At 44.5% G+C, this 16656-nt stretch overlaps 1 protein-coding gene across 2 annotated transcripts in view; it reads right to left on the reverse strand.

Annotated features, from left to right (window-relative positions):
• Window positions 1-5349: 5349 nt before the first annotated feature.
• TBC1D15 (TBC1 domain family member 15) overlaps window positions 5350-16656 on the reverse strand; it is a 439633-nt gene continuing 428326 nt past the window's right edge. For both annotated transcript variants that reach the window (XM_069229563.1, XM_069229562.1), the window contains one exon: window positions 5350-5739. In XM_069229563.1, the coding sequence (XP_069085664.1) occupies window positions 5539-5739 (201 nt within the window). In that variant the 3' untranslated portion in view covers window positions 5350-5538. The remainder of the gene's footprint in view (window positions 5740-16656) is intronic.

Below are 16656 nucleotides of genomic sequence, written 5' to 3' on the forward strand. Positions count from 1 at the left end.
CTTCAGGTGGGATCTGAGCTGTACCTCTTTCTAGGCAGTATGCTCAAGATCATTGTATAACAGACAATATACAGGCATGGCAGGACTCACAGCTACATTTAGAGTTCCCAAGAACCTCACCCCCTCCCCCCACTCAAAGGGAACCAGAGCCACCGGTAGGTGACTCTTGCGATTGTCAGCAACTATGACCTGGCGGAATGTATTAGGGAGTATCTTCTCAGTTGACACCAGCCTACTCTTGACAGTACTCATACTGGCTCCTGTGTCACGCAGAGCCTCTGCCCTTTTCCCATCAATGGTGACCCACTGCCTATACTTGAAAGTATTGGCAGGCATGTGGGCTTTTGGCACCATTTCCTAATCTCCCAGGGATACTAGGGACTCCTCTATCTGCTCCCCAAAACTAACTGGGACTGTCTCCCCCCCCCCCCCCGAGCGCTACACTAGCCAACCCAGGTGTCTGCCCTCCAGTGGTGGGCAGACCCCCTCTTGGGCACTAGGAGTTGACCTTAGATTGTCCATGCTGGTAGCACTCTAAGCATTTGGGGACAAACTTCCCTAACTTCTTATCAAAGTACCCTGGCTTCTTCACAAATGTTGACGTGGACTGGTTACCACCCCCTCCTTGGGAATTGTTTTGGGGGCCTTTTGAAAGTTCCTTATCTTTAAGTTTTTCTCCCCCCTCTTTCTTCTGTTGGGAACCCTGACAACCTTTGTGGGTGTCCCACCCAGATACCTTTCTGGACACTCTGGTTCTAACCCAGAGGTCCGCCTACTCAGCAAGCTTCCTGGGATCAGTCAGCTTACTGTCTAGTAAGTGCTGGCGCAACTCTGTAAAACAAATACTGAGCATATGCTTTCTCAGAATCAAATCATATAATCCTTTGTAATCATTTACTTTGCTGCCCCATACCCATCCATTCAGTGCCTTATTAGAGAAATCAAAACAGTCAACCCAAGTCTGTGTGGAAATTTTGGTGCTGGCCCTAAACCTCTGACGGTATTTTTCAGCTGTCAGCCCAAACTTGGCCAGTAAAGCGGCTTTCATGGGTGCATATACATTTTGATCATGTGGATCTAGTGTAAGGAGTGTGTCCCTCCCCACTGCTGGTACATAAAACCACAAGGCCGCCCCCCATTCCTCCTCAGAGATCCCATGAGCCCTTAGTGCAACTTCATAGGCAGCCAACCACTTATCAATGTCTTCTCCCACCACATTACTTGGCACCACACTTTTGGGTATACAAACCTTTTTCTCCCCAACAGTTCCTGCATGTATGCTGCCACTATCACTGCTGGACTCAGACTGTCTTGCCTTGATCTCCAGCTCCTTGAGACTCAGTTCATGGGCCAACAAAAGTTTCTTTTCTCTCAGCTTCAGCTTGCTTGGCTGCTCTCTCAGCTTCAGCCTGTTTGGCTTCTCTCCCTCTGCCCTCCTCACCTCCGGTTGAGCTTCAATTTTTAACCTTGTCATTTGCAATTGGAATTCTCTATCCACTCTCCTTTCCTCTGCAGTCAGGCCCTGATCAGAGACACTGCTCCCTGGGTTGGCAGGGGGCACAATTACAGTGGTAACATCCTCCACTAATGGCAAAAAATCCTCTGAGGGGCCATCCTCTGGACCCGCCCCCTCAACATTCTCATCAGAATGGGCTTCTGCCCAGAACCTCAGCACCATTTGGAATGCCTCCTTTTTGGAGGCCTTCTGGGTAGGTACTCCCATATCACTGCAGAACCCTTTTATCTGTTTGACAGTATATGTCTCCAGCATGACTAGGTCAAAAACTTAATCTCAAGCTTGAGACCCAGCCAGAGACATGTTGAATGAGGATTTTAGTTTAAAAATTTCAGGTAGAAAACGAAATTGCAGAAAAAGATAAAAAATCAAGTTGACCTTCATCTTTGGGTAGGTAGTGAAGACTTAGCTATTGTATGTCACTGCACAAATACAAGTCCTATCCTCAACACTGATCACCAATGTTAGAAATGGGGTCTTTGATTGGCAGTCAGGCTACCCCGTGTCCAAGCAAGGACCCTCACTCTAGTCAAGGTAAGTCACACACAATCCAAATTATCCTGTGCCCACCCTCTGGTAGCTTGGCACTGAGCAGTCAGGCTTAACTTGGAAGGCAATGTGTAAAGTATTTGTGCAATAAATCATGCAATAACACAATGGAACACCACAAAAATACACCACACAGTGTTTAGAAATATATATATATATATTTATATGGATAATTGCAGGTCAAAACAATTAAAATGCAATAAGTATATGTTGAAAATATCGCTGCAGAAATGATATAAAGTGTCTTTAGTCTCTTAAAAGCAGCAAATGTCTCTTACAAGCACAAAGTACCTGGTTTGCGTGAAAAATCTCTGCAAGGAACCACAGAGGAGGAGATGCGTGGAAAACAGGGAGGTGTGCGTTGATTTCTCGGGCCGCACATGGCGATGCGTTGTTTATTTTTTATACATGGAAGGCTTTGCGTCGATTTCCAGCGCTTGGTCTTGGATCCTCTTTGGGTTGCGGGGTTTTCGGACGCCACGGGGACGATGCGTTGAAATTTGGTGCTGACAGGACGAAGTCATAGGGGCTGCGTCGATCCGGTGGGCGCTGCGTGGAAATTTCTACTGCTGCGTCGATTCCTCTCTGGAAGTCGGGCTGCGTCGTTCCGGCTTGGCTGTGCGTCGATCCAGTGAGCCGTGCGTCGAATTTCCGGTCGCTACGCTGGCGCTGCTCTGATCTTCTCATTGCGAATTCGGGCTGCGTCGTTCCGGTTCGGCGTGCGGTGAATTTTTCACCACGATGCAGGCTGTGCATCTCTTCTGGCAGGCTGTGCATCAATTTTCGCAGAACAAGGAGTTCTTCTTGCAGAGATAAAGTCCTTTTGGTCCTGAGACTTCAGGGAACAGGAGGCAAGCTCTATCCAAGCCCTTGGAGAACAATTCTCAGACCAGCCAGAGAGCAGCAGCAAGGCAGCAGTCCTTCGCAGAAAGCAGTCAGATGAGCCCTTTGGGCAGCCAGGCAGTTCTTGGCAGGTTGCAGGTTCTGGTTCAGGTTCTCTTCTCCAGGAAGTGTCTGAGTTGGTAGGGTCAGAGGCCCTGTCCAAATACCCAAATGTGCCTTTGAAGTGGGGTAGACTTCAAGAAGCTCAGAAGTGCACAAGGTCCCCTTTCAGTTCAATCCTGTCTGCCAGGGTCCCAGTAGGGGGTGTGGCAGTCCTTGGTGTGAGAGCAGGCTACTGTCTTTTGACATGTGTCAGGCCCTCCACCCTCACAGCCCAGGAAGACCCATTCAAAATGTAGATGTATGCAAGTGAGGCTGAGCATCCTGTGTTTGGGGTTTGTCTGAGTGAATGTACAAGGGAGCTGTCAACTGAACCTAGCCAGACGTGGATTGTAAGGCACAGAAGGATTTAAGTGCAGAGAAATGCTCACTTTCTAAAAGTGGCATTTCTAAAATAGTAATATTAAATCCAACTTCACTAGTCAGCAGGATTTTGTATTATCATCCTGGCCATACTAACTAAGACCTCCCTACTCCTTTCAGATCAGCAGCTACCACCCAAACAGTATATGAGGGTAGCCCTACTGTTAGCCTATTAAAGGGGCAGGCCTCACAGCAGTGCAAAACGAATTTAGGAGTTTTACACTACCAGGACTTGTAAACTACAGAGGTACATGTCCTGCCCTTTGTCTACACAGCACCCTGCCCTATGGGATACCAAGAGCCTACTTTAGGGGTGACCTATATGTAGAAAAAGGGGAGTTTTAGGCTTGGCAAGTACTTTTAAATGCCAAGTCGAATTGGCAGTGAAACTGAACAAACAGGCTTTGCAATGGCAGGCCTGAGACATGGTTAAGGGGCTACTTAAGTAGTTGTCACAATCAGTGCTGCAGGCCCACTAGTAGCATTTAATCTACAGGCCCTGGACACATAATAGTGCACTTTACTAGGGAGTTATAAGTAAATTAAATGATCCAATGTCATCATGTTTAAAGGGAAAGAGCATATGCACTTTACCACTGGTAAAGTGTGCAGAGTCCTAAAACCAGCAAAAACAGTATCCAAAAAGTGGAGGGAGGCAAGCAAAAAGTTAGTGGTGAACACCCTAAGGCGGTCAGGCCTAACAGTACGTATATACAAATTGATCACATTAAGCCAAGGGGGTGGAGATAGGTTCATCTTCTTGAAGAACTCACTGGGGAGGAAGGGGGCAATATGATGTGTCTTCCAGTTACAGACTTCTTTTCCACCGAAAGCAGTGAGGAACGAAATACCTGGTTCTTTTTAGAATGCACAAGTCTGGTCGCCCACAGAACCAGCAGTCTCTGATGTTTTGCCAGAATATCTGAGTAACTGTCGGGTTCTACACTCTGTCGCACCACCAAAGAGTCTGATTCTATACTCTGTCTATCCACCAAAGAGGTAGAGGGATCCTGAGTAATGGCTATACAGCTCAACAAGCATAGTGAGATTTAGCCCACACAGATATAGAGAAGTCAGAGGAGTTTACTTTTTATTTTGTTAGAAGAGGGTTTTGGAAGTTTTTAGAGTACTTTTTTTTCTTTCTTTTTTTGTCTACTGGCAGCTTAGTCCAGAATGTTTCTGCAGGTGGCAAATGAGCAAAAACATTAACATGAGAAATGTACCCTTATTCATAGAAGCAGCTGGTCTCCACAAAGGCTTGAGGAATGCTTGGAGTGGGGTCATGACCAGGGACTTCCCTCTTAAATCGGCTAATTTGCACTTAATAAGCTAGTTGTCGTTTTAGAAAGTAATGATTTCCTTCCCACGGCTCGAAAGGTTTACTTTCTTCTTTATCTGGTGAGAGAGGTACAATGACTTAAGTAAGTTGTTTGCTGCACGTCCAAATCCGTCCCAGAGCAGCAATGCCAACATGCGAGGATGGCACTCACAATAACAAAGAAATTAATTTGCTGTCATTTAAGACAAGGAAAATCTGCCTGTTTTCAAAAAAGGCTAAGGGTGAATCTAAAATGTTTGGTTTTGCAGCCACCATAATGACATAGGTATTAGCCAGCTGAAGGGATGAATTCTAGTATACCTTCTGACCAATAAAGGCAAGACCAGCCAGTACTGATTAAAAATTTGGGGCCCAGTGTATGATTGGGAACAACAGTACTGCAAGGTGAACAGTAAAGCAGAAGACAAACAGCCTTCATGAAAGCAGCAGTTTGGAATTGGGAGTTTTTTTTTCGGTTTGTTGAATTCTGTGTTAACTACATACAACTTCCCTTACTGGACTTTGCTGCTAAGATTTTAAAAAATCAAATCAAAATGAAAACAATAAAGAATACAAAAAATAACTACAAAGAAAAACGACATTTCCCAATGTTTTATATAGATTTAATGAAAAGCATTTCTGTAGATAAATAATTTATGCACGTATTACAAAATTCAAAATCTTCAATCCGTTTCTTTTATCAAATTTCCAAATTCTATTGACTGGTCAAACAGCTGCATCACATTGTCTCTAGCTTCAAGAAAAGTAGCATTATGGGAAACACGACACGTCAATTTGTCAATCGAGTCGTAAATGCTGTTGTGTCACTTCTTGTCTCTTTGGTTGAAATTAATGGCACTGAGGCGGCTTGGTGCGCAGAAATTTGAGAACTTCTTGCATCGAAACTTTCTTTCTCACTTGGTTCTAAATTCGCTGTTAAGCTGTTACAGTTTTTCATACCCAAGATGTCATGCACTTCTGGTGGCAAGTCCTATAAAACAGAAAACACTCAGCCTTTATTAGAAGTCAAATGTGTGAAGGCCAAAGAAGAAAACGCAAGGTTGAAAAAACATGACGCAAGTGGTTACATAAGCACGTGGATGAGGCTGTGGGGATTCAATTCATAGTCCAAGTTTTAACAAATATTTAAGAAAAATTAGGGTAAAGGGGATAATAGCAAATACGTAACACATGCCAAGAATGCACACAGCAGGCAAGTACATCATATTAAGTACAGTACCTCCACACAGCACATGGTCTAAATATCTGGTAACGAGATTGTGGAAACATGAACTGTGAACCAAGTGGGGCAAACTGGATAATGATAAGTAAGCTCATTGTACAATCATGGAACTTTGTAAGAAATTCGGAACGGTGTAAGAAATTCAGCATTTGGGACGGTCTAGTGTACTACATGATTTGCCTAAGCTAACCGAGACCATTAAAAAGAGGTTGGAATCACTGCCAGGTCATTTATGTTAATACAGATACGTGACATGTGGAGTGCACATTCCTAGCACTGATTGGCCCGTGATCCCATTGTTCTTCACCCAGTCCCTGAGCTGAGCTGAACTGAACTGAACTCTACCACCTGTGGTTTTCGATGGGTGGAGGGAGATTCTTCAATTATTTGTTTTAATGAACATACTAGTTGCCATTCCGCAGTGCACAGTGGCCTATAAGTGCTTCGAAGGTTTGACCATGGTTACTAACTCAGTGGGGTTCATTGAGCAGTTAATTTCGCGAAATATCATTTGCACATTTTACACAGATGAACAAGGGGAAGGATAGCACGTTACCTATGTTTAGATATATTGGAGCATGATAATAGTTAACCGCTGCTCACGAGAAATTCATACATTATGCAAAAACTAAAACTATTTAATTACCTTTTTTAAAATTATATGCAAACTGATGAAGGCTGGTGAGGGCCAGCTCTTGCCAGCCTGGATGTATTTGAGATCTATATGTGATGGTGTGAAAAGACAGAAGCTGTGGCTCTTCTCGCAGACTACAAGCGGGGTACAGGTTCTCCTAGACGCAATCATCACACCGGGCAGTGCCCCATCAGCGTCTGTTAGATTCGGCACAGCAGCCCAAGGCACTTCCTTGTTTCAGTCCAATCGTGGGCTGAGTCAGGGGCGTGTTTTGGTACTGTTCTCTTTGTATTCCAAGTGCCCAATAGCAGTACTCGTGGACACTATTAGATTGGATAAAAACATCCCTCAGTTTTGTTTACACAGGCGGTGCGGATTTAGATCTCGCACTCCATTGCTCCTTAGTGTTTCATGAATTAATCATGTCTATACTTTTCAATACATGAACCAGATGAACTTTCACATACATGACAACTCTAATATATGGACAGATAGGCCACGCAACTCCACTTCCTCACTCACAAAGTCAGATGCGTGTTTATTCAATGCCTTCTTTGACTGGAATGCTTTCTTTGACAGGAACCTCTCTTGTCCTGGACAAGCTAGCTTAGCTAGCTTTCAGGTGTCAATGACAATATCCTTCTAAAAGTTAGAGATTACACTCCAAAAACAAAAAGGTGTCACATGTATAAAGTGACCTCCTCTCATTGCTCTGTTGACCAGCTTACATAATACATAGGAGTCGACAAACCATGTACAAAAGCCAGTTTCTAATTTTCCTAGTACAGTCGAACTGTGACCTCTCTAGTCACCTGTAGCCATAAACTGACATAGCTGCTTAGATGCATTAAGTTATTACAGGTGAGTTTCAGGGGCAGCTTCTCCATAAGGGCGGAGGATCGCTGCCCCTCTGCCAGCAGAAGCAGATGCAAATCTTTTCCCCCAAAACGATCATAAACTATTTTTATGATTGTTTTTTGGGAAAAGGGGTGTGGCTCGGGGTTGACGGGCACTGAGGGGGGGGGGGGGGGTGCAGCACTCCCCCTCAGAGCGCATGCGTGTTTGGCCAGCCGTCTCGGGCCAGCCAAACACACATGCGTACAGGGCTCTCTCCAGCCCAGCAACAGAGCTACTGGCCTGGAGAGAGCCTGCACAGGCTTCCAGTCTGCCAGGGAGCGCCCTGGATGGCCGCTCCCAGCCAATCCTGCCGCTGCTTTGAGCAGTGTCAGGATTGGCCGCAGGGCAGGCAGGGAGCCTGTGCCTGCAGTCGACGAGGGACAGAGGAGCGGCACGCGGCAGATGAGGTAAGTGTTTTTTTTAATTATTTTTTATTAAATTTAATTCTCCCACACCCCCATGCGTGCCGCCCCACCCCTTCAGCTTAGCGCGAGCCACAACTGGTGAGTTTTGGAACAATAATCTGTGCTGCAACCTCTGCTGCCTGGTGAAATGAAGGACACAACGTATAATTACAGCTATAGTTTCAACAACGACATCAAGAACTCGCCTTTGGTTCTTTTGACCTGTTTTTTTAAAATGAACAGTGACCAGCTATAAGGAGATAATAATGGCAACATGTTTCTTTTGCAAACTATAAGTAATTAGAGGAAATATATCATCTCTCTGCATTGCTTTTAGACATTCTGAGTTACATTTTTACATCTGACCTGCATTAAACTTATTCTAATATCTTTTTTGCAACAAATTACTAAAAAATATTTAGTGTGTTTTATGTTGCACTAAATTTCTGCTTTTATTCTTCATGACAGTAACCGTACTATCTCTTTCATATGAAATAGCAAGGCACAAAGGGTTTAGGATGTTTGTAAGAAGGATCATGGTGTACCCATGTAATATAAGGTATAAATTACTTCTGCCATACGTTAAAAGGGTATTCAAGTAATTGAGGAGGTCTGTGATCATACAGAGGAATGACACAGAACGTAGAGCAACGGATACTTTATCCCACGTATACTGCTTCCGCTCCTGCTCAGTGAGTCTCAGCCTTAAATTTTACAAACTGATTCACCCTCAACTGATTAGCCCTAGAACTCTAAGACAATTTATTTTATTAACAATTTTCAGCCTTTCATGGAGATGTATAAATTAGATTAGGTGAATGATAAAGCTTTGGCTGTGACCTGAGTGCTCCGGTGTGTATTACCCCAGTAGCCTCCCTTCTTTGTACACTGGAAACCTCTGCTTGTTGGATCACTATTCCAGATTTGCATTAAAGGGGCTAGCTGTGATTAAATTGATCTGGCCTATAGTTATTCTGTTTATAAAACTTTTTAACTTCTATACTCAGCATTTCAATAATGTATAAACACTAACCTCTGTAAAACCTTTCTCTACGCAACAAGTAAAAGGTCAAAGCTGGTGTCCGTGTAGAGGGAGATTACATCACTATTCTTCTAATGCATGCAACACTCATTTACCCAGGTTTGCACTGTGAAGCCTTAACTTGGCTAAAAGTAGTCTGGGGACTGAACCAGTGAGGATGTGTGTGTGTGTTTTCTTTTTCTTTTGCTCTCTCCTCTCTTTCTCACTCTCTCTCTCACACACACTTAAATGAAGTACACTGTGCAGAGAGCCCAGTGGGTCCTCAATTTGAATTGCAGAGGCAAAAGTAGATAGGACTATTTGTGGTAGTGTGGGTGAGCAGTTAGGCTTATCAGAGAGTAGTGCTAAGCATTTGTTGTACTCAAAGAGGCAACACATGAGGCACACACTCAAAGAATAAATCCAAGACCAATTTAGAAAAATAAAATTTCTTTTTATATATGTTTCAAACCCAAGAACTTAGCAATCAGATAAGTAGACATTTAAGCATAAATACTTTGCAGTTTCAGTAATAGACAGTGCAATTTTCAGAGTCCACTCAATGGTATCCTATGTAGGAAACCAATATTCATCAAACACAGAATTAACTATGACTTACAAAGCAAATCTCAAGGAGTGAATGTAAGTATCAGGCACTGATCAGAACCACACCAACAGGTCACAATGAGTGCCCACAGGTTTCCTATGGGAATTTGGTCCTCGTGAAGACAGGTTGCAGGCTCTGCCTAGGAAGCTAGTCAGGGACAATAAGCAGTTAGGTAGTAGACTTGGAGTGCTCGGATATGTGGGTGCACCTTTGGTCCTCTTCTCCTGTGCCCAGAGGTGACGGATGCAGGGGTGTCTTTAGGTGTTGGGTTTTCTCATCCGGGAGCCCCTACAGTAAGAGGGTCTGGTGTGTTGAGGCAGCAGGCATTGTCAAAGAGTCGGGCAGGGGTGGCCTCAGGGTGGACTCATGCTCTTAGGAGCTGGCGGACGTCGTTGGCTCCAGTGACCCACCTCAGCTGGGGTCAGGGGCCATGGGTACATTGGTTGCTGGAGCTGTCGGATTTTATCTCTCCACAAGTCTGTTGGAGTGAGAGCCTGCGTAGGCCCTTCTTTTGTTCCCACAGACAGGTAGGCACCAATCCCACTGGGGAAAGAGCTGCCACCAGAACTGGTTAGGGTGACCCTGGCCACACCTCTTGCGTGGGCACATATACCTTGTATAGGGGAAGAAAGGTTTTTCCATTTTGGATAAAGGCAGAGAGGGACAATGTGAGATTGTTTGCTGTAAGGCACACAGCAAGTGTTGCAAACATGGGTTGGGTCACACCTAAGAACATTTATCCTATTGGTTAAGGAAGAGGCCAGGATTCACCCACACCCAGATGGTCGGCATAAATGTGGCACCCACAATACCCTCCTCAAAAAAACTGGAACTGTAGACAATCAGAAGAGGACTCAGCCTGCTGTCTGAGACCATAAGACTGGACCTACTCTCCCTCTAGTACCTAGGTCAAAGAAATTGGCTCAAACGGTCCTAAGGCTCCTGTTCAAGGTAGAGGTACACTACAAGCTACAAGAGGCTTTTTCTGCAACTGCACAGCTGACCATTTCAAACTGGGCCAATGCTGAACGCTGCTGGTGGGGTCTGTTGGAGTGACTCCTAAGTGCTCTCCCCAAGGTCCTGGGACACTTGGCTTTGTCAATGTTCACTCTTCCCTAACAATCCTGAAACCTGGTACTTGGACACTTTTTAGTTTCAATGACCCCAGAATGCTGGGACCAACTTGCCAAGCCCATTCGACAAAGGTGCTTTGCTACTGGACAGCAGATTCAGGTTTTTCCCACTCCAAGCTTTTCTGCAGCAACAAATCCAATTCAGCAGGACCAAGCAGTAAAACTATTCATCCTTGACTACAGCCAGCAGCCCTGCCCTGCTGGAAGAATCCAAGCACTGAAGAACTGACTAAGTCCAAACGAACAAATCATTTCTGGACAAAGGTGCCAAAAGTATCTGATTGACAAGCTAACCTCTTTAAGCAGGAAATTCAGATTTCAGCCACTTTACCAGGACCTCATCTAATGGCTACCCAACATCATGGAGCTCTCTTAGGCCACAGTCTGCTGCCTTAACCCACTGATGATTTGTGACTTCCATTCCAAAGGCTAAGACTACATTCAAAGCTTCTGACTGTGTCGCATCTGGTTTCTGTATCTGACCTGTGCTTCATCACAGTCAGCCTTAACTCGTGCCTAAAGCCTAAGTAGTGGTCAAGTGCAACCAGATGACCATGGTTGGTACTTAACGCTGCATGTCGCCACTTTGAACCTTAAAGTTTAATAATTAATATCTCCGGATTCCACCTATTTCGATTTTTGTTGTTCTGGTGTCATTTTATTTATTAAAAGTTACTCTTTCTACATTGGTTTGGGATTTTTCTTGTGTTGTGTTCTGACTTCGTTACTGTTTTGGTACTGAATAAATACTTTATACACTGCCTCTAGGTTAAGCATGTCTGCTCAAGAGGTAAGCTCAGGTTAATTAAATTACTTTAGCGATTCTGCCTAACAGGGATTGTGGGTATTGCTTAAGGTGCGTTATTACCTTCTTAACTAATATTCCAATTTCTTAATTAACCAACAAAGACAGAGGTTATGTGTTGAAATGTAGGTCAGTTCACGGAGTTAGCAATGAGGAAACGTCAGACGACAGGTATTTACAGGTTAATATACCTCTGAATAATAAGGAATTACTTTATTTTGGGATTGGATAGAGCAGCTTCTGGATAGGAACCAACTGCTTCCTCCAGGGAGATAGTATAGGGAGTGAATTACATTAAGATAACTCTTCTTCACCAACCACTGTTTTTTTATATCACAATGTGCCTACAGATGCTCCTGTACCGTTCCTTAGGAAGGTCGAATCTCACATTGTTAGCTTTATTTGGGCAAATAGAGGGATACTTATTGCAAAAAAAAAAAAAAAGCTATTGGTAAGACCTAACTTTCAGAAATAGTTTTGAGCGACTAGTATGGAATGGATCCAGCCTCATTTTGCATCCCACCTGCATCAGGATGTTCTTTTTGAATATATTCTATCATACAATATCCACAACATGATATTTGTTAAAATTTCCAACTCTGATTGTTTTCAAGAAGGGGCAGCTAAAAATAGCTGTGGAGCTGTGCTATACATTGTGGGGCGGTGCATTCGAAATCCCAAGGAACTCCTGCAACTACTTTTAGGCTGGAGATTTAGATATGTACCCCCTAGTCTTGAGATTACTCCTAGAAAAGAGGGGTCTTTTTTCGTATGCATGCAAATTTATGCTATTTCCAGGAAAAACAAAGCATTGGCCAAATTTCACACTTGTACAGTTTAAATAATTTTTTGACTCTGTTTCTATCCGGGGTTCATACTAAGGTCTTCATCAAACATGCTATTGGTGGGGATTTGAGGAAAGGCAGAGGATTAGCTGGAGGTATACTGGCTTATGCCAACTGTGTCTACACGGAGAAAGGAAGCAAACAACTTAATGAAGGAGGTCCTTTAAATAGACTATGAGTTTATTAAGAAAGGATGTAGAGCAACCAAATATGAATAACTGCATTCCATTCATTTTGAACATTATAACCCCAACGGGTTCAACTGTGGAGTAAAGCATATTTTCTGTTATACATGTTGAGAAATTAGGGCCAATCATCCTCACATGTTCTGTGGATGACTTTCAGTGCAGATATTTTGGAGCGATATTATGACATTTTTTAATAGGGTTTTATCAGCAGATATTGCTTTGATTGCAGAACACATCCTGGTATGTCATATGGTTGAGCATGGATTGTCAGCTACTACTTTATTTGGGTTTAAATGTGGCAAGATTATTGAGAGTGCAGGATTGGAATGTGGAAGGGATACTGAGTGCAGAAAGCCCAGAACTGGAATGTGGGAGAGATACAGAATGCAGAAGCTTGACCGTAATAATTATAGTTAAACAATGACTGTGAGGTTGTGACTAATGAAAAGTCCAGGTTCCTATGACTAGTCTTGTTTGTGTTTGAAAATTGGGATCTCTGGGATTTGAGGATCCTCAGAATATTTACTTTTGATTTTCTTTTGCTGGTTCAGTTAGAGAGTACCACTGCAGACGGTTGAAGGTGAATACCTTCCAAATGTGTCATACACTAATAAAAGCAATGGCGCATGTCAGTTGGGAGCTGCTGCGGAGGATCTTGACAGCTTTGCTTTTGACCTTTGGCCAATGGGAAGAGTAAGTAATTGGGTTGTTGGCTAGTCAAGCAGCAACCACAATCCTTGTCATGATAAGACACAATCAAACCTTAAATTAACTTGTGCCCAACTCCATGTTAGCTAGGCACAGAGCAGTCAGGCTTAACCTAGAGGCAATGTAGAAAGTATTTGTGCAACTCTTCAAACAGTATCACAGTGAAGAAAAAGATATTTGTCTTTGATAACACATTATCAGGCAGAGACTCTATCTAGTTGCAGATTCCTTGCCTTTGAATTTCCTCAGGCATCAGACTGGATCCGGAAAATTTTGCTCAAACAATACCCTACGCACACAGTTGGGTGGCTCCGTTCGGTTCCGCGTGGCGTTGTTGATACCGGATGTGATGTTTTGTCACCTATATAGGTGCCACCCAGGCACGTGGACATCAGTTACTTTAATCACAACTTTCCAAGCCAGAAGCGCAGAGCCATTAAAGAACAAGTTACTACCTTCGGTAACGCATTATCTGGTAGCGACTATCTAGCTGCAGATTCCTTACCTTAGAATCCCCTGACGTTAGCTTGGGATCCGGAATTTTTCACTTTTCAGCTCTTCCATTGTACATAGACTCCTCAAAGGGCTTCCACATACGTTTCCCCCTACACCCTTTGTTATGCCCCAATGGGATTTAAATCTGGTCTTCACATTTCTCAGGTGTGCTCCTTTGTGCCCTTACACAACTGTCCCACCCGGCTCCTCACCATCAAGACAGCCTTATTAGTGGCAATAACATCTGCCAGGAGGGTGATTGAGATGCAGGCTCATTAATCTAAACCACTGTATCTCACCATGTTTCAAGACAAGGTGGTTCTCAGAACACCGGCTTCTTTACTTCTCAAGGTGGTGCCCCATTTCATCTGGGCCAGAATATCACCCTGCCCACCTTCTTCGCTCCACCGCATCCCTCTTAGGAAGAGGAGCAAATCCACCATCTAGACCCCAAAAGAGCACTGTTATTCTACCTTGACCACACAATGAGTTCCGGGTGGATGACAAACTCTTTGTGGTGTACGTGGGACCAAAGAAGGGTCGGGCAGTACAGAAGCAATCCATTTTGTGCTGGGTTGTTCTTTGCATTAAGATCTGCTATGCACTGGCCAAGAAGCAGCCTCCTGAGGGCTTGAGGGCTCATTCTACCGGGGCAAGGCTGCTACCACTGCACTAGCACAAGGAGTTCCAGTCCTGGATATTTGTCAGGCAGCAACATGGGCGTCCTTGCACACGTTTGCAAAACAATAGTGCCTGAACAATCATGTCCAGAAAGACAGACACATTTGCCCGTTTGGTCCTACAGGACTTTCTAGTGTGTGAGGATTTATCTGCAGCCCACCGCCTGAAGGTAATGGCTTGGGTATCTATTCAAAGGTAAGGAATCTGAAGCTAGAAGTCTCTATCAGATGAACAAATTACTTACCTTTGGTAACGCATTCGCTACTAGAGACTCTATGTAGCTGCAGATTCCTTAAACCCACCCATGCCTCCATGCTACGAGGACATGTCTAGTAGGGTTAGGGTTTATCCCTTTCAGGGCCCTAATTTTTGCACAGACGAACTGTTGGTTCTATCCATGACTCTGGTGTGGAAGTTTGTGGGAAAAGGGACTGACGTACGTTCGTCGGGGTGGTGCCTTTATAGGTGACTGTGTCGTCACAGACACCTCCAACGCCACTCGGATCCGAACGACACGACCCAATGGCACGCGCAGGGTACTGCTTAGCAAAAAATTCCATATTTCAAGCTGACACCAGGAAATTCTAAGGTAAGGAATTTGCAGCTACAAGTCTCTATCAGATAGAACTGGTGCATATGTGTGTCCAAACTAGAATCCTGAAAGGGATCACCCTGACCCTTGCAAATGAGCCTGCAGAGCGTGGAGGCATGGGTGGGTGTAAGGAATCTGCAGCTAGATAGAGTATCTACCAGATAATGCATTACCAAAGATAAGTGACTTGGTGATCCGATACAGACTTCTAGTTGCAGATTCCTTACCTTTAAATAGATACCCGAGCCATATGCCCCTGGTGGTGGGCTGTGGACAAATTTTTTACACTAGAAAGTCCTGTAGGACCAAATGTGCAAAATGCCCAGACTGTGGGACCTGACTGTCCAGGCAGTAGTGTTTGGCAAACGTGTGCAAGGATGGTCATGTTGCTGTCTGACAGATGTCCAGAAGTGGGACTTCACGAGCTAACAGCATGTTTGCAGCTTATCTCGTGGTGGAATGGGCCTGTAAGCCAGGGAGAAGCAGATCTTCATACAGAGAATGACCCAGAGTGAAATGGTTTGATTCTGTACTGCCCGACCATTCTTTGCTCCCACATATCCCACAAACAGTTGGTCGTCCACCCAGAACTCTTTTGTGTGGTCAAGGTAGAACAACGTTCTTTTTGGATCCTGTCAGTGTAGTCGCTCTTCTTTCTTATAGGGATGCAGAGGGGCAAAGAAGGTGGGCAGGGTGACAGTTTGTCTTAATGAAATGGGGTCACCACCTTTGGCAGAAAAAAGGCACAGGTGCAAAGCACCACCGTCTCAGCAAATATTGTGAGATATGGAGGCTATTAGAAATGGGGTCTCTAGTTGGCAGAGGAATACACCCTTGTCCAAGTAGGGACCACAACCCTAGTCAAGGTAAGTCACACACAACCCAAATTATCCGGTGCCCATCCTGTGGCAGCTTGGCACTAAGCAGCCAGGCTTAACTTAGAAGGCAATGTGTAAAGTATTTGTGCACCACACAGGTTTAGAAAAATATAAGATATTTATCTGAATAAATTAAGGCCAAAACGATCACGATTTGAAAGTTGAAATATCACTTTTGCAATGATAAGAAATCTTAAGTCATTAGAAATCAACAAATGTTTCTTGTGTGCACAAAGTACCTGGTATGCGTCAAAATTACACGCACGAAGACCGCAGAGGAGGTGCGTGGGAAAAGGAAGGCGTGCGTCGGATTTCCTGATGCACACAGATGATGCGTCAATTCTTCCCACGCTGCAACTGCTTTGCATCGATTTCCGGCGTGCAGTCTTGGATCCTCACTGCAATGCGGGGTCTTTTGACGCCCAGGGATGATGCGTGGAAATCCTGGGTGTGAGGGATGAAGTCACAGGTGCTCCGTCGATTCGTTACGGCGATGTATCAGAGTTTCTGTAGCAAGGCCGGCGCTGCGCCAATTCCGCATGGAGGAAATCGAGCTTCGTCGTTCCGGCTTGGAGATGCGTCGATCCAGTATGGCTGTACATCGAAGGTCCGGTTGCAACGCAGGCGCTGCAACGATTTCCACTCAGGCAGCCGGGCTGCGTCGTTACAGTTAGGCGGTGCAGTGATTCTTTCACCATGGGGCAGGCTGCGTGCATCGATTTTTGCTACACAATGGGTTTCCTTGAACAGGAGGCAAGCTCAATCCAAGCCCTTGGA

This window comes from Pleurodeles waltl, chromosome 4_1 (genome assembly GCF_031143425.1).
Source record: "Pleurodeles waltl isolate 20211129_DDA chromosome 4_1, aPleWal1.hap1.20221129, whole genome shotgun sequence".
Classification (NCBI taxonomy): domain Eukaryota; kingdom Metazoa; phylum Chordata; class Amphibia; order Caudata; family Salamandridae; genus Pleurodeles; species Pleurodeles waltl.